The 23,224-nt window shown below is 56.9% G+C and overlaps 1 protein-coding gene across 1 annotated transcript; it reads right to left on the bottom strand.

Annotated features, from left to right (window-relative positions):
- Positions 1-8,899: 8,899 nt before the first annotated feature.
- Positions 8,900-16,571, bottom strand: LOC139240765 (uncharacterized; the record flags this gene model as incomplete). The annotated part of the gene is made up of 3 exons (XM_070869244.1): positions 8,900-8,956; positions 11,442-11,510; positions 16,524-16,571. Coding segments are annotated over 3 exons (174 nt in total), but the record flags the coding sequence as incomplete, so codon positions are not given.
- Positions 16,572-23,224: the final 6,653 nt, after the last annotated feature.

Below are 23,224 nucleotides of genomic sequence, written 5' to 3'. Positions count from 1 at the left end.
ACTGAAGGGGTGTGGGGGAGTGTGAGGAATTATGAGTGAGTGTGAGGGGGTATGAGGGACTGAGGGTGTGTGAGCGAGTGTGAGGGATGGAGGGAGTGTGAGGGAGTGTCGGGGTGTGTGTGGGGATGTGTCGGTTGTGAGAGAGTGTGAGGGAGTGTGAGTCAGTGTGAGATAGTGAGAGGGGGTGTGAGGGAGTGTGATGGAGTGTGAGGGGGTGTGAGGGATTGTGAGGGACTGAGGGAGTCTGAGCGAGTGTAAGCGAGTATGAACAAATGTGAGTCAGTGTGAGTGAGTGTGAGGGAGTGTGAGGGAGTGTGAGGGAGTGTGATTAAGTGTGAGGGAGAGTGGGGGACTGAGGGGGTGTAGGGGAGTGTGAGGGATTGTGAGGGATTATGAGGGAGTGTGAGGGAGTGTGAGGGAGTGTGAGGGAGTGTGAGGGAGTGTGAGGGGGTATGAGGGACTGAGGCTGTGTGAGTGAGTGTGAGGCATGGAGGGAGTGTGAGAGAGTGTGAAGGAGTGTCAGGGAGTGTGTGGGGATGTGAGGAGTGTGAGAGAGTGTGAGGGAGTGTGAGTCAGTGTGAGGGAGTGTGAGGGGATGTGAGGAATAGTGAGGGACTGAGGGAGTGTGAGCGAGTGTGAGCAAATGTGAGGGAGTGTGAGGAGGTGTGAGGGAGTGTGAGGGAGTGTGAGGGAGTGTGAGGGAGTGTGAGTCAGTGTGAGGGAGTGTGAGGGGATGTGAGGAATAGTGAGGGACTGAGGGAGTGTGAGCGAGTGTGAGCAAATGTGAGGGAGTGTGAGGAGGTGTGAGGGAGTGTGAGGGAGTGTGAGGGGGTGTGAGGGTGTGTGAGGGGGTGTAAGGGGGTGTAAGGGGGTGTAAGGGGGTGTGAGGGGGTGTGAGGGGGTGTGAGGGGTGTGAGGGGGTGTGAGAGAGTGTGAGGGAGTGTGGGGGTGTGAGGGGGTGTGAGGCAGTGTGAGGGAGTGTGAGGGAGTGTGAATGAATGTGAGAGAGTGTGAGGGGGTGTGAGGGACTGAGGGAGTGTGAGTGTGTGAGTGTGAGGGGGTGTGAGGGACTGAGGTAGTGTGATTAAGTGTGAGGGAGAGTGACGGACTGAAGGGGTGTGGGGGAGTGTGAGGAATTATGAGTGAGTGTGAGGGGGTATGAGGGACTGAGGGTGTGTGAGCGAGTGTGAGGGATGGAGGGAGTGTGAGGGAGTGTCGGGGTGTGTGTGGGGATGTGTCGGTTGTGAGAGAGTGTGAGGGAGTGTGAGTCAGTGTGAGATAGTGAGAGGGGGTGTGAGGGAGTGTGATGGAGTGTGAGGGGGTGTGAGGGATTGTGAGGGACTGAGGGAGTCTGAGCGAGTGTAAGCGAGTATGAACAAATGTGAGTCAGTGTGAGTGAGTGTGAGGGAGTGTGAGGGAGTGTGATTAAGTGTGAGGGAGAGTGGGGGACTGAGGGGGTGTAGGGGAGTGTGAGGGATTGTGAGGGATTATGAGGGAGTGTGAGGGAGTGTGAGGGAGTGTGAGGGAGTGTGAGGGGGTATGAGGGACTGAGGCTGTGTGAGTGAGTGTGAGGCATGGAGGGAGTGTGAGAGAGTGTGAAGGAGTGTCAGGGAGTGTGTGGGGATGTGAGGAGTGTGAGAGAGTGTGAGGGAGTGTGAGTCAGTGTGAGGGAGTGTGAGGGGATGTGAGGAATAGTGAGGGACTGAGGGAGTGTGAGCGAGTGTGAGCAAATGTGAGGGAGTGTGAGGAGGTGTGAGGGAGTGTGAGGGAGTGTGAGCGAGTGTGAGGGAATGTGAGGGACTGAGGGAGTGTGAGTGAGTGTAAGCGAGTGTGAACCAATGTGAGTCAGTGTGAAGGAGTGTGTGGTGGTGTGAGGGAATGTGAGGGGGTGTGAGGGAGTGTGAGGGGCTGTGAGGGGGTTTAAGGAGGTGTGAGGGGGTGTGAGAGTGTGTGAGGGAGTGTGAAGGTGGGTGAGGGGGTGTGAGGGGATGAGAGGGGGTGAGAGGTAGTGTGCAAGAGTGTTAGGGGGCGTGAGGGAATGAGGGAGTGTGAGGGGGTGTGAGGGAGTGTGGGAGTGTGATGTGGTGTGAGGGGGTGTGAGTGAGTGTGAGTGAGTGGGAAGGAGTGTGAGGGAGTTGAGTGAGTGTGAATGGGTGTGAGTGGGTATGAGTGGGTGTGAGTGGGTATGAGTGGATGTGAGGATGTATGAGGGAGTATGAGGGAATGTGATGGAGTGTGAGGGACTAAGGGAATGTGAGGAGGTGTGAGGGAGTGTGAGGGTGTGTGAAGGGATGAGAGGGAGTGTGTGAGGGAGCATGAGGACGTGTGAGGGGGTGTGAGAGATGGACGGAGTGAGGGGGCTGTGAGTGACTGTAAGTTTGTGTGAGGGACGGAAGGTGAGTGAGGGAGTGTGAGGGATGGAGGGAGTGTGAGGGAGTGTGAGGACATGTGAGGGGATGTGACAGAGTGCGAGGGAGTGTGAGGGTGAATGAGGGTGTGTGATGGGGTAAGAGGGAGTGTGAGGGGGTGTGAGGGAGCATGAGTGAGAATAAGGGAGTGTGAAGGACGGAGGGAGTGTGAGTGAATGTGAGTAAGTGTAAGTGAATGTGAGGGATGGAGGAAGTGTGTGGGAATGTGAGGGAGTGTGAGGACAGATGGAGTGTGAGGGAATGTGATGGAGTGTGAGTGGGAGTGAGGGGGTGTGACAGAGTGCGAGGGATTATGAGTGAGTGTGAAGGAGAGTTGGGGGTGTGAAGGGATGTGAGGGAGTGTGAGGGAGGGTGAGGGATGGAGTGTGAGGGAGTGTGAGGAATGTGAGGGAAGTGTGAGGGAGTGTGAGGGAGGGTGAGGGATGGAGGGAATGTGGGGGAGTGTGAGGGGGTGTGCGTGGATGTGAGGGAACGTGTGGGGAATGTGGGGGAATGTGAGGGAGTCTAAGGGGGTGCAAGGTAGTGTGATGGAGTATAAGGGTGTAGGAGGGGATGTGAGGGGGTGTGAGAGAGTGTGAGGAGGTGGGAATCAGCGTGAGGGAGTGTGAGGGGAGTGAGAGAGAGTGACAGAGTGTGAGGGACGCAGGGAGTGTGAGAGAGTGTGAGTGGTGTGAGGAAGTGTGAGGGGGCATGAGGGATTGTGAGGGGTTGTGAGGGATTGTGAGGGAGTTTGAGTGAGTGTAAGGGGGTGTGAAGGGGTGTGAGTGGGTGTGAGAGAGTGTGAGAGAGTGTGAGAGAGTGTGAGGGAGTGTGATTTGAGGGGATGTGAGGTGCTGTGAAGGGATGTGAGTGGGTGTGAGGATCTGTGAGGTACTGAGGGAGTGTGAGTGAGTGTGAGTGAGTGTGAGGGCCCGAGGTAGTGTGATTAAGTGTGAGGGAGAGTGGGGGACTGAGGGATTGTGAGGGAGTGTGAGGGGGTATGAGGGACTGAGGGTGTGCGAGTGAGTGTGAGGGATGGAGGGAGTGTGAGGGAGAGTGAAGGAGTGTCAGGGAGTGTGTGGGGGTTTGAGGAGTGTGAGAGGGTGTGAGGGAGTGTGAGTCAGTGTGAGTCAGTGTGAGGGAGTGTGACGGAATGTGAGGGAATGTGAGGTGATGTGAGGGAGTGTGAGGGGGTGTGAGTTAGTGAGAGGGTGTGTGAGGGAGTGTGAGGGAGTGAGGGAGGGCGAGGAATGGAGGGAGTGTGAGGGAGTGCGAGGGAGTGTGAGTGGTGTGAGAGGATGTGAGTGGGTGTGAGGGAGTGTGAGGGAGTGTGAGGGGGTGTGATGCAGTGTGATGGAGTGTGAGGGGGTATGAGGGAGTGTGAGGGGGTGTGAGGGAGTGTGAGGGAGTGTGAGGGAGTATGAGGGAGTATGAGGGAGTGTGAGGGAGGGAGGGGAATGTGAGGGGGTGTGAGAGAGTTTGAGGAACTGTGAGGGACAGAGGGTGTGTGAGGGAGTGAGGGACTGAGTGATTGTGAGGTGGTGTGAAGGAGTTTGAGCTGGTGTGAGGGAATGAGTGAGTGTGAGGGAATGAGTGAGTGTGAGGGAATGAGTGAGTGTGAGGAAGTGTGAGGGGGTGTGAGGGAGTGTGAGGCGGTGTGAGGGAATGTAAGTGAGTGTGAGTGAGTGTGAGGGGTTGTGAGGGCATGTGAGGGGGTGTGAGTGGATGTGAGTGGGTGTGAGGGCGAGTGAGGGGGTGTGAGGAGGTGTGAGGGGTTGTGAGGGATTGTGAGGGATTGTGAGGGGGTGATGAGGAGTGTGAGAGAGTGTGAGGGACTGAGGGAGTCTGAGGGAGTGTGTGAGTTTGAGGGTGTGTGAAGGGGTGTGAGGGAGTGTGAGGGGGTGTCAGTGAGTGTGAGAGTGATTGACGGAGTGTGAGGGATTGTGAGGGTGTGTGAAGGGGTGTGAGTGGGTGTGAGTGGATGTGAGGATGTGTGAGGGAGTATGAGAGAATGTGAGTGAGTGTGAGGTCATGTGCGAGAGTGTGAGGGTGCGTGAGGGAATGAGGGTGTGTGAGGGAATGTGAGTGAGTAAGGGGGTGTGAGGCAGTGTGGTGGAGTGTGAGGTGGTGTGAGAGGGTGTGGGTGTGAGTGAGTGGGAAGGAGTGTGAGGGGATGTGAGTGAATGTGAGGGGGTTGAGAGAGTGTCAGGGAGTGTGAGTAAGTGTGAGTGTGAGGGGTGTGAAGGGATGTGAGGGAGTGTGAGTGAGTGTGAGAGAGTGTGAGCGGAGTGTGAGGGACTGTGAGGTGGTGTAAGGGGGTTGAATGAGTGTGAGTGAGTGTGAGGGAGAGAGGGAGTATGAGGGAGTGTGAGGGAGTGTGATGGAGTGTGATGGAGTGTGAGGGGTGGAGGGAGTGTGAGGAAGTGTGAGGAAGTGTGAGTGGTGACAGGGGAATGTGAGGGAGTGTGAGGGGGCATGAGGGATAGTGATGGGGTGTGAGGCATTGTGAGGAAGTGTGAGAGAGTGTGAGAGAGTGTGAGAGAGTGTGAGGGTGTGTGATTGTGAGGGGGTGTGAGGTGCTGTGAGGGGAGCTGAGGGACTGAGGGAATGTGAGCGAGTGTAAGCGAGTATGAACAAATGTGAGTCAGTGTGAGGGAGTGTGAGGGGGTGTGAGGGAGTGTGAGGGGGTGTGAGTGGGTGTGAGGAGGTGTGAGTGACTGAGGGAGTCTGAGTGAATGTGAGGGAGTGTGAGGGACTGAGATAGTGTGATTAATGTGAGGGAGAGTGGGGGACTGAGGGGGTGTAGGGGAATGTGAGGGATTGTGAGGGAGTGTGAGGGAGTGAGACTGTGCGAGTGAGTGTGAGGCATGGAGGGAGTGTGAGAGAGTGTGAAGGAGTGTCAGGGAGTGTGTGGAGATGTGAGGAGTGTGAGAGAGTGTGAGGGAGTGTGAGTCAGTGTGAGGTAGTGTGAGGGGATGTGAGGGGATGTGAGGGAGTGTGAGGGACTGAGGGAGTGTGAGCGAGTGTGAGCAAACGTGAGGGAGTGTGAGGGAGTGTGAGGGATGTGAGGGCGTGTGAGAGCGTGTGAGGGAGTGTGAGTCAGTGTGAGGGATTGTGAGGGACTGAGGGAGTGCGAGCAAGTGTAAGCGAGTGTGAACAAATGTGAGTCAGTGTGAAGGAGTGTGTGGTGGTGTGAGGGAATGTGAGGGGGTGTGAGGGGGTGTGAGAGAGTGTGAGGGAGTGTGGGGGTGTGAGGGAGTGTGAGGGAGTGTGAGGGAGTGTGAGGGTGGGTGAGGGTGGGTGAGGGTGGGTGAGGGGGTGTGAGGGGGTGTGAGGGGGTGTGAGGGGGTGTGAGGGGATGAGAGGGGGTGAGAGTGGGTGTTAGGGAGTATGAGGGAATGTGAGTGAGTGTGAGGTAGTATGCAAGAGTGTTAGAGGGTGTGAGGGAATGAGGGAGTGTGAGGGAGTGTGAGGGGGTGTGAGGGTGTGTGAGGGAGTGTGGGAGTGTGAGGGATTGTGAGGGAGCGTGAGGGGATGTGAGGGAGTGTGAGGTACTGAGGTAGTGTGAGTGGGTGTGAGGGAGTGTGAGGGAGTGTAATGGAGTGTAAGGTGGTGCGAGTGAGTGTGAAGGGTGTGAGGGAGTGTGAGGAAGTGTGAGCGGGTGTGAGGGAGTGTGAGGGAGTATGAGGGACTGAGTGATTGTGAGGGGGTGTGAGGGGGTGTGAGGGTGTGTGAGGTGTGTGAGGGGGTGTGAGGGACTGAGATAGTGTGATTGAGTGTGAAGGAGTGCGAGATGGTGAGGGCTTGTGAGAGAGTGTGATAGATTGAGAGAATGTGGGCGTATGTGAGGGACTGAGGGTGTGTGAGGGAGTGTGAGGGAGTGTGATTGAGTGTGAGGAACCGTGAGGGAGTGTGGGGAATGTGAGGGTTTGTTAGGGGGTGTGAGGGAGTGTGAGGGAATCTGTGACTGTGTGAGGGAGTGTGAGGGGGTGTGAGGGGGTGTGAGGGAGTGTGAGTGAGTGGGCAGCAGTGTGACAGAGTGTGCGGGAGTGTGAGAGTGCGTGAGGGAGTGTGGGGGATGTGAGGGGGTGTGAGGTAGTGTGAGGGGGTGTGTGGGGTTGTGAGGGAGTGAGGGATGTGTGAAGGTGCGTGTGAGCGAGTGTGAGGGAGTGTCAGGGAGTGTCAGGGGATGTGAGCATGTGTGAGGGAGTATGAGGGGGTGTGAGGTCGTTTGCGAGAGTGTGAGGTGGTGTGAGGGAATGCGGCTGTATGAGGGAGAGTGAGTGAGTAAGGGGGTGTGAAGCAGTGTGAGGGAGTGTGAGGGAGTGCGATTGAGTGTGAGGGGGTGTGAGGGAGTGTGAGGGACTGAGGGAGTGTAAGGTGGTGTGAGGGAATGTGAAAGTGTGTGAGGGGTTGTGAGGGAGCATGTGGGAGTGTGAGGGGGTGTGAGGGACGTAGGGGATGTGAGGGACGGAGGTAGTGTGAAGGTGTGTGAAGGAGTGTGAGGAGGTGTGAGGGAGTGTGAGGGGGTGTCTGGGGTGTGAGGGAGTGTGGGGGTGTGAGGGGGTGTGAAGGAATGTGAGGGATTGTGAGGGTGTGTGAAGGGGTGTGAAGGGGTGTGAGTGGGTGTGAGGGACTGAGGGAGTGTGAGCGAGTGTGAGCAAACGTGAGGGAGTGTGAGGGAGTGTGAGGGATGTGAGGGCGTGTGAGAGCGTGTGAGGGAGTGTGAGGGATTGTGAGGGACTGAGGGAGTGCGAGCGAGTGTAAGCGAGTGTGAACAAATGTGAGTCAGTGTGAAGGAGTGTGTGGTGGTGTGAGGGAATGTGAGGGGGTGTGAGGGGGTGTGAGAGAGTGTGAGGGAGTGTGGGGGTGTGAGGGAGTGTGAGGGAGTGTGAGGGAGTGTGATGGAGTGTGAGGGAGTGTGAGGGAGTGTGAGGGTGGGTGAGGGTGGGTGAGGGTGGGTGAGGGTGGGTGAGGGTGGGTGAGGGGGTGTGAGGGGGTGTGAGGGTGGGTGAGGGGGTGTGAGGGGGTGTGAGGGGGTGTGAGGGGGTGTGAGGGGGTGAGAGTGGGTGTTAGGGAGTATGAGGGAATGTGAGTGAGTGTGAGGTAGTATGCAAGAGTGTTAGAGGGTGTGAGGGAATGAGGGAGTGTGAGGGAGTGTGAGGGGGTGTGAGGGTTTGTGAGGGAGTGTGGGAGTGTGAGGGATTGTGAGGGAGCGTGAGGGGATGTGAGGGAGTGTGAGGTACTGAGGTAGTGTGAGTGGGTGTGAGGGAGTGTGAGGGAGTGTAATGGAGTGTAAGGTGGTGCGAGTGAGTGTGAAGGGTGTGAGGGAATGTGAGGAAGTGTGAGCGGGTATGAGGGACTGAGTGATTGTGAGGGGGTGTGAGGGGGTGTGAGGGTGTGTGAGGGTGTGTGAGGGGGTGTGAGGGGGTGTGAGGGGGTGTGAGGGGGTGTGAGGGGGTGTGAGGGACTCAGATAGTGTGATTGAGTGTGAAGGAGTGCGAGATGGTGAGGGCTTGTGAGAGAGTGTGATAGATTGAGAGAATGTGGGCGTATGTGAGGGACTGAGGGTGTGTGAGGGAGTGTGAGGGAGTGTGATTGAGTGTGAGGAACCGTGAGGGAGTGTGGGGAATGTGAGGGTTTGTTAGGGGGTGTGAGGGAGTGTGAGGGAATGTGTGACTGTGTGAGGGAGTGTGAGGGGGTGTGAGGGGGTGTGAGGGAGTGTGAGTGAGTGGGCAGCAGTGTGACAGAGTGTGCGGGAGTGTGAGAGTGCGTGAGGGAGTGTGGGGGATGTGAGGGGGTGTGAGGTAGTGTGAGGGGGTGTGTGGGGTTGTGAGGGAGTGAGGGATGTGTGAAGGTGCGTGTGAGCGAGTGTGAGGGAGTGTCAGGGGATGTGAGCATGTGTGAGGGAGTATGAGGGGGTGTGAGGTCGTGTGCGAGAGTGTGAGGTGGTGTGAAGGAATGCGGCTGTATGAGGGAGAGTGAGTGAGTAAGGGGGTGTGAGGCAGTGTGAGGGAGTGTGAGGGAGTGCGATTGAGTGTGAGGGGGTGTGAGGGAGTGTGAGGGACTGAGGGAGTGTAAGGTGGTGTGAGGGAATGTGAAAGTGTGTGAGGGGTTGTGAGGGAGCATGTGGGAGTGTGAGGGGGTGTGAGGGACGTAGGGGATGTGAGGGACGGAGGTAGTGTGAAGGTGTGTGAAGGAGTGTGAGGAGGTGTGAGGGAGTGTGAGGGGGTGTGAGGGGGTGTGAGGGGGTGTGAAGGGGTGTGAGGGGGTGTGAAGGAATGTGAGGGATTGTGAGGGTGTGTGAAGGGGTGTGAGTGGGTGTGAGTGGATGTGAGGATGTGTGAGGGAGTAGGAGAGAATGTGAGTGAGTGTGAGGTCATGTGCGAGAGTGTGAGGGTGCGTGAGGGAATGAGGGTGTGTGAGGGAGTGTGAGTGAGTAAGGGGGTGTGAGGCAGTGTGGTGGAGTGTGAGGTGGTGTGAGAGGGTGTGGGTGTGAGTGAGTGGGAAGGAGTGTGAGGGGATGTGAGTGAATGTGAGGGGGTTGAGAGAGTGTGAGGGAGTGTGAGTAAGTGTGAGTGTGAGGGGTGTGAAGGGATGTGAGGGAGTGTGAGTGAGTGTGAGAGAGTGTGAGCGGAGTGTGAGGGACTGTGAGGTGGTGTAAGGGGGTTGAATGAGTGTGAGTGAGTGTGAGGGAGAGAGGGAGTATGAGGGTGTATGAGGGAGTGTGAGGGAGTGTGATGGAGTGTGATGGAGTGTGAGGGGTGGAGGGAGTGTGAGGAAGTGTGAGGAAGTGTGAGGAAGTGTGAGGAAGTGTGAGTGGTGACAGGGGAATGTGAGGGAGTGTGAGGGGGCATGAGGGATAGTGATGGGGTGTGAGGCATTGTGAGGAAGTGTGAGAGAGTGTGAGAGAGTGTGAGGGTGTGTGATTGTGAGGGGGTGTGAGGTGCTGTGAGGGGATGTGCGTGGGTGTGAGGAAGTGTGAGGGACTGAGAGGGTGTGAGTGAGTGAGTGTGAGGGGGTGTGAGGGACTGAGGTAGTGTGATTAAGTGTGAGGGAGAGTGAGGGACTGAGGGGGTGTGAGGGAGTGTGAGGAATTATGAGGGAGTGTGAGGGGGTGTGAGGGACTGAGGGTGTGTGAGCGAGTGTGAGGGATGGAGGGAGTGTGAGGGAGTGTGACGGTTGTGAGAGAGTGTGAGGGAGTGTGAGTCAGTGTGAGATAGTGAGAGGGGGTGTGAGGGAGGGTGATGGAGTGTGAGGGGGTGTGAGGGATTGTGAGGAACTGAGGGAGTGTGAGCGAGTGTAAGCGAGTATGAACAAATGTGAGTCGGTGTGAGGGAGTGTGAGGGGTTGTGAGGGGGTGTGAGTGGGTGTGAGTGGGTGTGAGTGGGTGTGAGGGACTGAGGGAGTGTGATTAAGTGTGAGGGAGAGTGGGGGACTGAGGGGGTGTAGGGGAATGTGAGGGATTGTGAGGGAGTGTGAGGGAGTGTGAGGGGGTGTGAGGGACTGAGGCTGTGCGAGTGAGTGTGAGGCATGAAGGGAGTGTGAGAGCATGTGAAGGAGTGTCAGGGAGTGTGTGGGGATGTGAGGAGTGTGAGAGAGTGTGAGTCAGTGTGAGGGAGTGTGAGGGAGTGTCAGGGGATTTGAGGGAGTGTGAGGGGATGCGAGTTAGTGAGAGTGGGTGTGAAGGAGTGTGAGGGGATGTGAGGGATTGTGAGGGACTGAGGGAGTGTGAGCGAGTGTGAGCAAACGTGAGGGAGTGTGAGTCAGTGTGAGGAATTGTGAGGGACTGAGGGAGTGTGAGCGAGTGTAAGTGAGTGTGAACAAATGTGAGTCAGTGTGAAGGAGTGTGAGGGGGTGTGAGGGAATGTGAGGGGGTGTGAGGGAGTGTGAGGGTGGGTGAGGGAATGTGAGGGGGTGTGAGGGAGTGTGAGGGAGTGTGAGGGAGTGTGAGGGAGTGTGAGGGGGTGTAAGGGGGTGTAAGGTGGTGTAAGGGGGTGATGAGGGAGTGTGGGGGTGTGAGGGGGTGTGAGGGAGTTTGAGGGTGGGTGAGGGGGTGTGAGGGGATGAGGGGGGTGAGAGTGGGTGTTAGGGAGTATGAGGGAATGTGAGTGAGTGTGAGGTAGTGTGCAAGAATGTTAAGGCGTGTGAGGGAATGAGGGAGTGTGAGGGGGTGTGAGGGAGTGTGAGGTGGTGTGAGGGGGTGTGAGTGAGTGTGAGTGAGTGTGAGTGTGAGTGAGTGGGAAGGAGTGTGAGGGAGTTGAGTGAGTATGAATGGGTGTGAGTGGGTATGAGTGGATGTGAGGATGTATGAGGGAGTATGAGAGAATGTGACTGAGTGTGAGATAGTGTGTGAGAGTGTGAGGGGATGTGAGGAAATGAGGGACTGTGAGAGGGTGTGAGGGAGTGTGAGGGAGTGTGAGGGAATGTGAGGGAATGTGAGGGAATGTGATGGAGTGTGAGGGACTAAGGGAATGTGAGGAGGTGTGAGGGAGTGTGAGGGTGTGTGAAGGGATGAGAGGGAGTGTGTGAGGGAGCATGAGGGCGTGTGAGGGGGTGTAAGAGATGGACGGAGTGAGGGGGCTGTGAGTGACTGTAAGTTTGTGTGAGGGACGGAAGGTGAGTGAGGGAGTGTGAGGGACGTAGGGAGTGTGAGGGAGTATGAGGACATGTGAGGACATGTGACAGAGTGCGAGGGAGTGTGAGTGAGTGTGAGGGAATTTTGGGGAGCGTGAGGGGGTGTGAGGGAGTGTGAGGGTGAATGAGGGTGTGTGCTGGGGTGAGAGGGAGTGTGAGGGACGGAGGCAGTGTGAGTGAATGTGAGTAAGTGTATGTGAATGTGAGGGATGGAGGAAGTGTGTGGGAATGTGAGGGGGTGTGAGGACAGAGGGAGTGTGAGGGAATGTGATGGAGTGTGAGTGGGAGTGAGGGGGTGTGACAGAGTGCGAGGGATTATGAGTGAGTGTGAAGGAGAGTTGGGGGTGTGAAGGGATATGAGGGAGTGTGAGGGAGGGTGAGGGATGGAGGGAATGTGGGGGAGTGTGAGGGGGTGTGCGTGGATGTGAGGGAGTGTGTGGGGAATGTGAGGGAATGTGAGGGAGTCTAAGGGGGTGCAAGGTAGTGTGAGGGAGTATAAGGGTGTAGGATGGGATGTGAGGGGGTGTGAGAGAGTGTGAGGAGGTGGGAATCAGCGTGAGGGAGTGTGATGGGAGTGAGAGAGAGTGACAGAGTGTGAGGGACGCAGGGAGTGTGAGAGAGTGTGAGTGGTGTGAGGAAGTGTGAGGGGGCATGAGGGATTGTGAGGGGTTGTGAGGGATTGTGAGGGAGTTTGAGTGAGTGTAAGGGGGTATGAGGGGGTGTGAGAGAGTGTGAGGGAGTGTGATTTGAGGGGGTGTGAGGTGCTGTAAAGGGATGAGTGGGTGTGAGGATCTGTGAGGTACTGAGGGAGTGTGAGTGAGTGTGAGTGAGTGTGAGGGCCCGAGGTAGTGTGATTAAGTGTGAGGGAGAGTGGGGGACTGAGGGGGTGGGTGTGGGGGAGTGTGAGGGATTGTGAGGGAGTGTGAGTGGGTATGAGGGACTGAGGGTGTGCGAGTGAGTGTGAGGGATGGAGGGAGTGTGAGGGAGAGTGAAGGAGTGTCAGGGAGTGTGTGGGAATTTGAGGAGTGTGAGCGGGTGTGAGGGAGTGTGAGTCAGTGTGAGGGAGTGTGACGGGATGTGAGGGAATGTGAGGTAGTGTGAGGGGGCGTGAGTTAGTGAGAGGGTGTGTGAGGGAGTGTGAGGGAGTGTGAGGGGGTGTGAGGGAGTGAGGGAGGGCGAGGGATGGAGGGAGTGTGAGGGAGTGTGAGTGGTGTGAGAGGATGTGAGTGGGTGTGAGGGAGTGTGAGGGAGTGTGAGGGGGTGTGATGGAGTGTGAGGGGGTGTGAGGGAGTGTGAGGGGGTGTGAGTTAGTGAGAGAGTGTGTGAGGGAGTGTGAGGGGGTGTGAGGGAGTGAGGGAGGGCGAGGGATGGAGGGAGTGTGAGGGAGTGTGAGTGGTGTGAGAGGATGTGAGTGGGTGTGAGGGAGTGTGAGGGAGTGTGAGGGAGTGTGAGGGAGTGTGAGGGGGTGTGAGGGGGTGTGAGGGGGTGTGAAGGAGTGTGAAGGAGTTTGAGGGAGTGTGAGGGAGTATGGGGGAGTGTGAGGGAGGGAGGGGAGTGTGAGGGAGTGTGAGAGAGTTTGAGGAACTGTGAGGGACAGAGGGTGTGTTAGGGAGTGAGGGACTGAGTGATTGTGAGGAGGTGTGCAGGAGTGTGAGAGAGTGTGAGGGACTGAGGGAGTCTGAGGGAGTGTGTGTGAATTTGAGGGTGTGTGAAGGGGTTGAGGGAGTGTGAGGGGCTTAGACGGACTGAGGGAGTGTGAGGGGGTGTGAGTGAGTGTGAGAGGGATTGACGGAGTGTGAGGGGTGGTGGGGAGTGTGAGTGAGTGTGAGGGAGTGTGAGGGAGTGTGAGGGAGTGTGGGGGAGGGTGAGACTCTGAGGGAGTGTGAAAGGGTGTGAGGTGTGGGGGTTTGAGGGAGTGTGTGTCAGTGTGAGGGACTGAGGGAGTGTGAGGGAATGTGAGGCAGTCTGAGGGAGTGTGAGTGAGTGTGAGGGTGTGTGAGGGTGTGTGAGGGTGTGTGAGAGGTTGTGAGGGAGCGTGAGTGAGTCTGAGGGAGTGTGAGTGACTGTAAGGGGTGTGAGGGAGTTTGAGGGAGTGTGGGGAGGTGTGAGGGACTGAGGGAGTATGAGGGAATGTGAGGCAGTCTGAAGGAGTGTGAGTGATGTGAGGGTGTGTGAGGGGTTGTGAGGGAGTGTGAGTGAGTCTGGGGGAGTGTGAGTGAGTGAGAGGGGGTGTGAGGAGGTGTGAATGAATGTGAGGGACTGATGGAGTGTGAGTGGGTGTGAAGGGGTGCGAGTGGGTGTGAGGGAGTGTGAATGAGTGTGAATGAGTGTGAGGGAGTGTGAGGGTGTGTGAGGGGGTGTGATGCAGTGTGAGGGGTGTGAGGGACTGAGGGAGTGTGAGGGGGTGTGAGAGAGTGTGATGGACTGAGGGAATGTGAGGGGGTATGAGGGATTGTTTGTGAGAGTGAGTGAGTGTGAGGGAGTATGAGGGAGTGTGAGGGGGTGTGAGGAGTTGTGAGGGAGTGAGGGGGGTGTGAGTGAGTGTGAGGGAGTTTGAGGGAGTGTGAGTGGGTGAGGGAGTGTGAGTGCGTGAGGGAGTGTGAGTGAGTGTGAGGGGGTATGAGGGAATGTGACGGGGTGTGAGGGGGTGAGAGGGAGAGTGATGGAGTGTGATTGATTTGAGGGAGTGTGAGGGAGTATGAGGGAGTGTGAGGAGTGATAGGGAGTGTGAGGATGTGTGAGAGACTGAGAGAATATGAGGGGTGTGTGAGGGAGTGTGAAGATGTGAGAGGGGTTGTCACAAAGTGTGGGGGAGTCTGAGGGGAGTAAGGGAGCATGAGAGAGTGTGAGTGGATGTGAGTGTGAGGGATGGAGGGAGTGTGTGGGTATAATGGAGTGTGAGGGACTGAGTGATTGTGAGTGAGTGTCAGGGGGTGTAAGGGGATGTGGGTGAGTGTGAGAGGATGTGAGTGGGTGTGAGGGAGTGTGAGGGGAGTGTGAGGGGAGTGTGAGGGGAGTGTGAGGGAGTGTGAGGGGTTGTGAGGGAGTATGGGGAGTGTGGGGGAGTGTGAGGGAGGGAGGGGAGTGTGAGGGAGGGAGGGGAGTGTGAGGGAGTGTGAGAGAGTTTGAGGAACTGTGAGGGACAGAGGGTGTGTGAGGGAGTGAGGGACTGAGTGATTGTGAGGGGGTGTGAAGGAGTTTGAGCTGGTGTGAGGGAATGAGCTGGTGTGAGGAAGTGTGAGGGGGTGTGAGGGATGGAGGGTGTGTGAGCGGCTGTGAGTGAGTGTGAGGGATGGAGGGAGTGTGTGTGGGTATGATGGAGTGTGAGGGACTGAGTGATTGTGAGTGAGTGTCAGGGGGTGTGAGGGGATGTGGGTGAGTGTGAGGGAGTGTGAGGGAGTATAGGGGAGTGTGAGTGGTGTGAGAGGATGTGAGTGGGTGTGAGGGAGTGTGAGGGAAGTGTGAGGGAGTGTGAGGGAGTGTGAGGGAGTGTGAGGGAGTGTGAGGGAGTATGGGGGAGTGCGAGGGAGGGAGGGTAGTGTGAGAGAGTTTGAGGAACTGTGAGGGACAGAGGGTGTGTGAGGGAGTGAGGGACTGAGTGATTGTGAGGGGGTGTGAAGGAGCTTGAGCTGGTGTGAGGGAATGAGCTGGTGTGAGGAAGTGTGAGGGGGTGTGAAGGAGTGTGAGGCGGTGTGATGGAGTGTAAGTGAGTGTGAGAGAATGTGAGGGGTTGTGAGGGCATGTGAGGGGGTGTGAGTGGGTGTGAGGGAGTGTGAGGGAGTGTGAGGGCGAGTGAGGGGGTGTGAGGAGGTGTGAGGGGTTGTGAGGGGATGTGAGGGTTTGTGAGGGGATGTGAGGGATTGTGAGGGGGTGATGAGGAGGTGTGCAGGAGTGTGAGAGAGTGTGAGGGACTGAGGGAGTCTGAGTGAGTGTGAGGGAGTTTGAGGGAGTGTGAGTGGGTGAGGGAGTGTGAGTGCGTGATGGAGTATGAGTGAGTGTGAGGGGGTATGAGGGAATGTGAGGGAGTGTGAGGGAGTGTGAGGGAGTGTGAGGGGGTGTGAGGGGGTGTGAGGGGGTGTGAGGGGGTGTGAGGGAGTATGGGGGAGTGTGAGGGAGGGAGGGGAGTGTGAGGGAGTGTGAGAGAGTTTGAGGAACTGTGAGGGACAGAGGGTGTGTGAGGGAGTGAGGGACTGAGTGATTGTGAGGGGGTGTGAAGGGGTTTGAGCTGGTGTGAGGGAATGAGCTGGTGTGAGGAAGTGTGAGGGGGTGTGAGGGAGTGTGAGGCTGTGTGAGGGAGTGTAAGTGAGCGTGAGTGAGTGTGAGGGATTGTAAGGGCATGTGAAGGGGTGTGAGTGGGTGTGAGGGAGTGTGAGGGCGAGTGAGGGGGTGTGAGGAGGTGTGAGGGGTTGTGAGGGGATGTGAGGGATTGTGAGGGGATGTGAGGGAATGTGAGGGGGTGATGAGGAGGTGTGCAGGAGTGTGAGAGAGTGTGAGGGACTGAGGGAGTGTGTGTGAGTTTGAGGGTGTGTGAAAGAGTGTGAGGGAGTGTGAGGGGCTTAGAGGGACTGAGGGAGTGTGAGGGAGTGTGTGTCAGTGTGAGGGACGGAGGGAGTGCGAGGGAGTGTGAGTGAGTGTGAGGGAATTTTGGGGAGCGTGAGGGGGTGTGAGGGAGTGTGAGGGTGAATGAGGGTGTGTGATGGGGTGAGAGGGAGTGTGAGGGGGTGTGAGGGAGCATGAGTGAGAATAAGGGAATGTGAGGGACGGAGGGAGTGTGAGTGAATGTGAGTAAGTGTAAGTGAATGTGAGGGATGGAGGAAGTGTGTGGGAATATGAGGGGGTGTGAGGACAGAGGGAGTGTGAGGGAATGTGATGGAGTGTGAGTGGGAGTGAGGGGGTGTGACAGAGTGTGAGGGATTATGAGTGAGTGTGAAGGAGAGTTGGGGGTGTGAAGGGATGTGAGGGAGTGTGAGGGAGGGTGAGGGATGGAGGGAGTGTGGGGGAGTGTGAGGGGGTGTGCGTGGATGTGAGGGAGTGTGTGGGGAATGTGAGGGAGTCTAAGGGGGTGCAAGGTAGTGTGAGGGAGTATAAGGGTGTAGGATGGGATGTGAGGGGGAGTGAGAGAGTGTGAGGAGGTGGGAATCAGCGTGATTTAGTGAGAGAGAGTGACAAAGTGTGAGGGACGCAGGGAGTGTGAGAGAGTGTGAGTGGTGTGAGGAAGTGTGAGGGGGCATGAGGGATTGTGAGGGGTTGTGAGGGATTGTGAGGGAGTTTGAGTGAGTGTAAGGGGGTGTGAGGGGGTGTGACAGAGTGTGAGGAAGTGTGATTTGAGGGGGTGTGAGGTGCTGTGAAGGGATGAGTGGGTGTGAGAATCTGAGAGGTACTGAGGGAGTGTGAGTGAGTGTGAGTGAGTGTGAGGGACCGAGGTAGTGTGATTAAGTGTGAGGGAGTATGAGGGACTGACGGTGTGCGAGTGAGTGTGAGGGATGGAGGGAGTGTGAGGGAGAGTGAAGGAGTGTCAGGGAGTGTGTGGGGATTTGAGGAGTGTGAGAGGGTGTGAGGGAGTGTGAGTCAGTGTGAGGGAGTGTGAGGGAGTGTGACGGGATGTGAGAGAATGTGAGGTGGTGTGAGGTAGTGTGAGGGGGTGTGAGTTAGTGAGAGGGTGTGTGAGGGAGTGTGAGGGAGTGAGGGAGGGCGAGGGATGGAGGGAGTGTGAGGGAGTTTGAGTGGTGTGAGAGGATGTGAGGGAGTGTGAGGGGAGTGTGAGGGGAGTGTGAGGGGGTGTGAGGGGGTGTGAGGGGGTGTGAGGGGGTGTGAGGGGGTGTGAGGGGGTGTGAGGGAGTGTGGGGGAGGGTGAGACTCTGAGGGAGTGTGAAAGGGTGTGGGGTGTGGGGGTTTGAGGGAGTGTGTGTCAGTGTGAGGGACTGAGGGAGTGTGAGGGAATATGAGGCAGTCTGAGGGAGTGTGAGTGAGTGTGAGGGTGTGTGAGGGTGTGTGAGGGTGTGTGAGGGTGTGTGAGAGGTTGTGAGGGAGCGTGAGTGAGTCTGAGGGAGTGTGAGTGACTGTAAGGGGTGTGAGGGAGTTTGAGGGAGTGTGTGGAGGTGTGAGGGACTGAGGGAGTATGAGGGAATGTGAGGCAGTCTGAAGGAGTGTGAGTGATGTGAGGGTGTGTGAGGGGTTGTGAGGGAGTGTGAGTGAGTCTGGGGGAGTGTGAGTGAGTGAGAGGGGGTGTGAGGAGGTGTGAATGAATGTGAGGGACTGATGGAGTGTGAGTGGGTGTGAAGGGGTGCGAGTGGGTGTGAGGGAGTGTGAATGAGTGTGAATGAGTGTGAATGAGTGTGAATGAGTGTGAATGAGTGTGAGGGAGTGTGAGGGTGTGTGAGGGGGTGTGATGCAGTGTGAGGGGTGTGAGGGACTGAGGGAGTGTGAGGGGGTGTGAGAGAGTGTGATGGACTGAGGGAATGTGAGGGGGTATGAGGGATTGTTTGTGAGAGTGAGTGAGTGTGAGGGAGTATGAGGGAGTGTGAGAGGATGTGAGGGGATGTGAGGGGTTGTGAGGGAGTGAGGGGGGTGTGGGTGAGTGTGAGGGGGTTTGAGGAAGTGTGAGCGGGTGAGGGAGTGTGAGTGCATGAGGGAGTGTGAGGGGAGTGTGAGGGGAGTGTGAGGGAGTGTGAGGGAGTGTGAGGGAATGTGATGGGGTGTGAGGGAGTGTGAGGGGAGTGTGAGGGGAGTGTGAGGGAGTGTGAGGGAGTGTGAGGGAGTGTGAGGGAATGTGATGGGGTGTGAGGGAGTGTGAGGGAGTGTGAGGGGGTGTGAGGGGGTGTGAGGGAGTGTGAGGGAGTGTGAGGGAGTGTGAGGGAGTGTGAGGGGGTGTGAGGGGGTGTGAGGGGGTGTGAGGGGGTGTGAGGGAGTATGGGGAGTGTGAGGGACTGTGAGGGAGTGCGAGGGATGGAGGAAGTGTGAGGTTGTGTGATGGAGTGTGAGGGAGTGTGAGGGGAGTGTGAGGGGAGTGTGAGGGAGTGTGAGTGAGTGTGAGGAGGAATGAGGTGATGTGAGGGGTGTGAGAGAGTGTCAGGGTATGTGAGTAGGTGTGAGGGAGTGTGAGGGCTGTGAGGGGATGCGAGGGAGTGTGAGTGAGTGTGAGGGATTGTGAGGGATTGTGAGGGGAGTGTGAGGGGCTGTGAGGGAGTGTGATGGAGTGTGAGTGTGAGTGAGTGTGAGGGACAGAGTGAGTGTGAGCGTGTGTGAGGGAGTGTGAGGGACGAAGGGAGTGTGACGGAGTATGAGGGCGTGTGAGGAGATATGAGGGTCTGTGAGCGAGTGTGAGGGAGTGTGAGTGGTGTGAGGGGAGTGTGAGGGAGTGTGAGGGAGTGTGAGGGCGTGTGAGGGCGTGTGAGGGCGTGTGAGGGCGTGAGAGGGGGCATGAGGGATTGTGAGTGGGAAGGGATTGTGAGGGAGTGTGAGGAGGTGTGAGTGAATGTGAGGGAGTGTGAGATGGAGTGAGGCGGTGTGAGGGGGTGTGAGTGAGTGTGAGGAAGTGTGAGGGCCTGAGGGAGTGTGAGTGAGTGTGAGGTAGTGTGAGGGGGTGCGAGGGGGTTTGAGGGAGTGTGAGCGTGTGAGACGGAATGTGAGGTGTTGTGAGGGAGTGTGAGTGAGTGTGATGGACTGAAGGAGTTTAAGGGAGTGTGAGCGAGTGTGAGGGGCTGTGAGGCTGTGAGGTGTTGTGAGGGACAGAGGGAGTATGAAGGAGTCTGAGGGGGTGTGAGCGGGTGTGAGAGAATGTGAGGTGTGTGAGTGAATGTGAGGGAGTGTGAGGTGGAGTGAGGCGGTGTGAGGGTCTGTGAGGGGGTGTGAGTGAGTGTGAGGAAGTATGAGGGCCTGAGGGAGTTTGAGTTAATGTGAGGGAGTGTGAGGGGGTGTGAGGGGGTGTGAGGGGGTGTGAGGTGGTGTGAGGTGGTGTGAGGTGGTGTGAGGTGGTGTGACGGAGTGTGAGTGAGTGTGAGGGACTGAAGGAGTTTAAGGGAGTGTGAGCAAGTGTGAGGGGCTGTGAGGGAGTGTGAGGTGTTGTGAGGGACTGAGTGAGTGTGAGGGAGTCTGAGGGGGTGTGAGAGAGTGTGAGGGAGTGTGAGGGAGTGTGAGGGAGTGTGAGGGAGTGTGAGGGAGTGTGAGGGAATGTGAGGGAATGTGAGGGACTCAGAGGTGTGAGGGAGTGTGATTGATTGTGAGGGAGAGTGAGTGAGTATGAGGGAGTGTGAGGGAGTGTGAGGGGGTATGATGGAATGTGAGGGAGTGTGAGGGACTGAGGGAGTGTAAGGGGGTATGAGGGAGTGTGACGGTGCGTGAGGGGGTGTGAGGGAGTGTGAGGGGTTGTAAGTGAGCGTGAGGAAGTGTGAAGGGATGTGAGGGATGGAGTGTGCGTGAGGAGCTGTGTGTGAGGTGAGTGAGTATGAGGGACAGAGGGAGCATGAGGGAGTGCGAGGGACGAAAGAAGTGTGAGTGGGTGTGAGGGAGTGTGAGGGACTGAATGATTGTGAGAGAGTGTGAGGGAGTGTGAGGGAGTGTGAGGGAATGTGAGGGAATGTGAGCGTGTGTGAGGGAATGTGAGCGTGTGTGAGGGAATGTGAGGGAATGTGAGGGAGTGTGAGAGAATGTGAAGTGTTGTGAGGAGAAGTGAGTGTGAGTGAGTGTGAGCGACAGAGGAAGTGTGAGGTTCTGTGAGGGAGTGCGAGGGGAGTGTGAGGGTGTGTGAGGGAGTATGAATATTGCATGGGAGTGTGAGGGAGTATGAGGGAGTGTGAGGGGATGTGAGTGGGTGTGAGAGAGTGTCAGGGAGTGTGATTGAGTATGAGGGAGTGTGAGGGGTGTGAGGCGATGTGAGGGAGGTATGAGGGAATATGGGGGTCTGTGAGGGAGTGTGGGGGAGTTTGAGGTGGTGTGAGGGGGTGTGAGTGAGTGTGAGTGAGTGTGAGGGACAGAGGGAGTGTGAAGATGTGTGAGGGAGTGTGAGGAAGTGCGATGGAGAGTGAGGGACGGAGGGAGTGTGAGGGAGTGTGAGGAAGTGAGAGGGGATGTGTGAGAGAGTGTGAGTGAGTGTGAGTGAGTGTGAGGGAGTGTGAGGGAGTGTGAGGGAGTGTGAGGGAGTGTGAGGAGGTGTGAGGAGGTGTGAGGGGGTGTGAGAGGGTGTGAGAGATTGAGGGAGTGTGAGTGAGGAGATATGAGGGAGTGTAAATGTGAGGGGGTGTGAGGGGATGTGAGGGACTGAGGGAGTGTGAGAGAGTGTGAGGGAGTGTGAGGGAGTGTGAAAGGGTGTGAAGGGGTGTGAGGGGGTGTGAGCGGGTGTAAGGGAGTGTGAGAGAGTGAGAGGGAGTATGAGGGAGTGTGAGGGGGTGTGAGGTGATGTGATGGAACTGAGAGGTGTGAGAGAGTGTGATTGATTGTGAGGGAGAGTGAGTGAGTATGAGGGAATATGAGGGAGTGTGAGGGTGTGTGAGGGGGTATGATGGAGTGTGAGGGACTGTGGGAGTGTGAGGGACTGAGGGATTGTAGGGGGTATCAGGGACTGTGACGGTGTGTGAGAGGGTGTGAGGGAGTGTGAGGGGGTGGGAGGGAGTGGGAGGGAGTGGGAGGGAGTGTGAGGGAGTGTGAGGAGGTGTGAGGGGGTGTGAGAGATTGAGGGAGTGTGAATGTGAGGAGATATGACGGAGTGTGAATGTGAGGAAGTGCGATGGAGAGTGAGGGACGGAGGGAGTGTGAGGGAGTGTGAGGGGATGTGTGGGTATGTGAGAGAGTGTAATTGAGTGTGAGGGAGTGAGAGGGAGTGTGAGGGCATCTGAGGTGATGTGAGGGACTGAGAGGTGTGAGGGACTGTGATTGATTGTGAGGGAGAGTGAGTGAGTATGAGGGAGTGTGAGGTAGTGTGAGGGACTGAGGGATTGTGAGGGGGTATGAGGGAGTGTGATGGTGTGAGGGGGTGTGAGGGAGTGTGAGGGGTTGTAAGCGAGCTTGAGGGAGTGTGAGGTGATGTGAGGAATGGAATGTGCATGAGACGCTGTGAGTGAGGTGAGTGAGTATGTGGGACGGAGGGAGCATGAGGGAGTGTGAGGGACGAAGTAAGTGTGATTGTGTGTGAGGGAGTGTGAGGGACTGAATGATTGTGAGAGAGTGTGAGGGAGTGTGAGGGAGTGTGAGGGAGTGTGAGGGTGTGTGAGGGAGTATGAGGGGTGCATGGGAGTGTGAGGGATGTGTGAGGTGTTGTGAGGAGAAGTGAGTGTGAGTGAGTGAGAGCAGCAGAGGAAGTGTGAGGTTCTGTGAGGGAGTGTGAGGGTGTGTGAGGGAGTATGAGGGGTGCATGGGAGTGTGAGGGATGTGTGATAGAGTGTGAGGGAGTATGAGGGAGTGTGACGGGCTGTGAGTGGTTGTGAGAGAGTGTCAGGGAGTGTGATTGAGTATGAGGGAGTGTGAGGGGTGTGAGGCGATGAGAGGGAGTATGAGGGAGTGTGGGGGTCTATGAGGGAGTGTGAGGGTGTGTGAGGGAGTGTGAGAGAGTGTGAGAGAGTGTGAGGGAGTGTGGGGCAGTGTGGGGGAGTTTGAGGCGGTGTGAGGGGGTGTGAGTGAGTGTGAGTGAGTGTGAGGGACAGAGGGAGTGTGAAGATGTGTGAGGGAGAGTGAGGGACGGAGGGAGTGTGAGGGAGTGTGAGGAAGTGTGAGGGGATGTGTTGGTGTGTGAGAGTGTGAGTGAGTGTGAGGAGGTGTGAGGGGGTGTGAGAGATTGAGGGAGTGTGAATGTGAGGAGATATGAGGGAGTGTGAATGTGAGGGGGTGTGAGGGGATGTGAGGGACTGAGGGAGTGTGAGTGAGTGTGAGAGAGTGTGAGGGAGTGTGAGAGAGTGTGAGAGAGTGTGAGGGGGTGTGAGGGGGTGTGAGGTGGTGTGAGGGAGTGTGAGGGAGTGTGAGGGAGTGTGAGGGAGTGTGAGGGAGTGTGAGGGAGTGTGAGGTATGAGGGAGTGTGATTGATTGTGAGGGAGAGTGAGTGAGTATGAGGGAGTGTGAGGGAGTGTGAGGGGGTGTGAGGGGGTGTGAGGGAATGTGAGGGACCGAGGGAGTGTGAGGGACTGAGGGATTGTGAAGGGGTATCAGGGACTGTGACGGTGTGTGAGGGAGTGTGAGGGGGTGTAAGCGAGCATGAGGGAATGTAAATGGATGTGAGGGATGGAGTGTGCGTGAGGAGCTGTGAGTTAGGTGAGTGAGTATTAGGGATGGAGGGAGTGTGAGGGAGTGTGAGGGACGGAGGAAGTGTGAGTAGGTGTGAGGGAGTGTGTGGGACTGAGTGATTGTGAGTGATTGTGAGGGAGTGTGAGGGAATGTGAGGTGTTGTGAGGGGATGTGAGTGTGAGTGAGTGTGAGCATCAGAGGAAGTGTGAGGTTCTGTGAGGGAGTGTGAAGGAGTGTGAGGGAGTGTGAGGGAATATGAGGGGTGTGATGGGAGTGTGAGGGAGTCTGATTGAGTGTGAGGGAGTGTGAGGAGTGTGAGGGAGTATGCGGGAGCATCAGGGGTCTGTGAGGGAGTGTGAGGGTGTGTGAGGGAGTGTGAGGAAGTGTGAGGAAGTGTGAGGGAGTTTGAGGTGGTGTGAGGGGGTGTGAGTGAGTGTGAGGGACAGAGAGAGTCTGAAGGTGTGTGAAGGAGTGTGAGGGGTGTGAGGGGTGTGAGGGGTGTGAGGGGGTGTGAGGGGGTGTGAATGGTGTGTGAGAGAGTGAGGGAGTATGAATTTGAGGAGGTGTGAGGGAGTGTGAATGTTAGGAGGTGTGAGGGTATGTGAGGGACTGAGGGAGTGTGAGTGAGTGTGAGGGGATGTGAGGGGATGTGAGGGGATGTGAGGGGATGTGAGGGGATGTGAGGGGATGTGAGGGGATGTGAGGGGATGTGAGGGAGTGTGAGGGGATATTATGAGGGAGTGTGAGGATGTGTGAGGGCATGTGAGGGAGTGTGAGGCAGTGTGAGGTAGCGTGACTGAGTTACCGAGGGAGTGTGAGGGGGTGTGAGGGGGTGTGAGGGGGTGTGAGGGGGTGTGAGGGGGTGTATGGGGATGTGAGGGGATGTTAGGGGGACGGTGTGAATGTGAGGGAGTGTGAATGGGTATGAGGGGTTGTAAGTGAGTATGAGGGTTGGTGGGAGTGTGAGGGAG

Source organism: Pristiophorus japonicus, chromosome X (assembly GCF_044704955.1).
Source record: "Pristiophorus japonicus isolate sPriJap1 chromosome X, sPriJap1.hap1, whole genome shotgun sequence".
Classification (NCBI taxonomy): Eukaryota; Metazoa; Chordata; class Chondrichthyes; family Pristiophoridae; genus Pristiophorus; species Pristiophorus japonicus.
The sequence above is the reverse complement of the archived record's forward strand: the minus strand, read 5'-3'. Positions and strand labels throughout refer to the sequence as shown.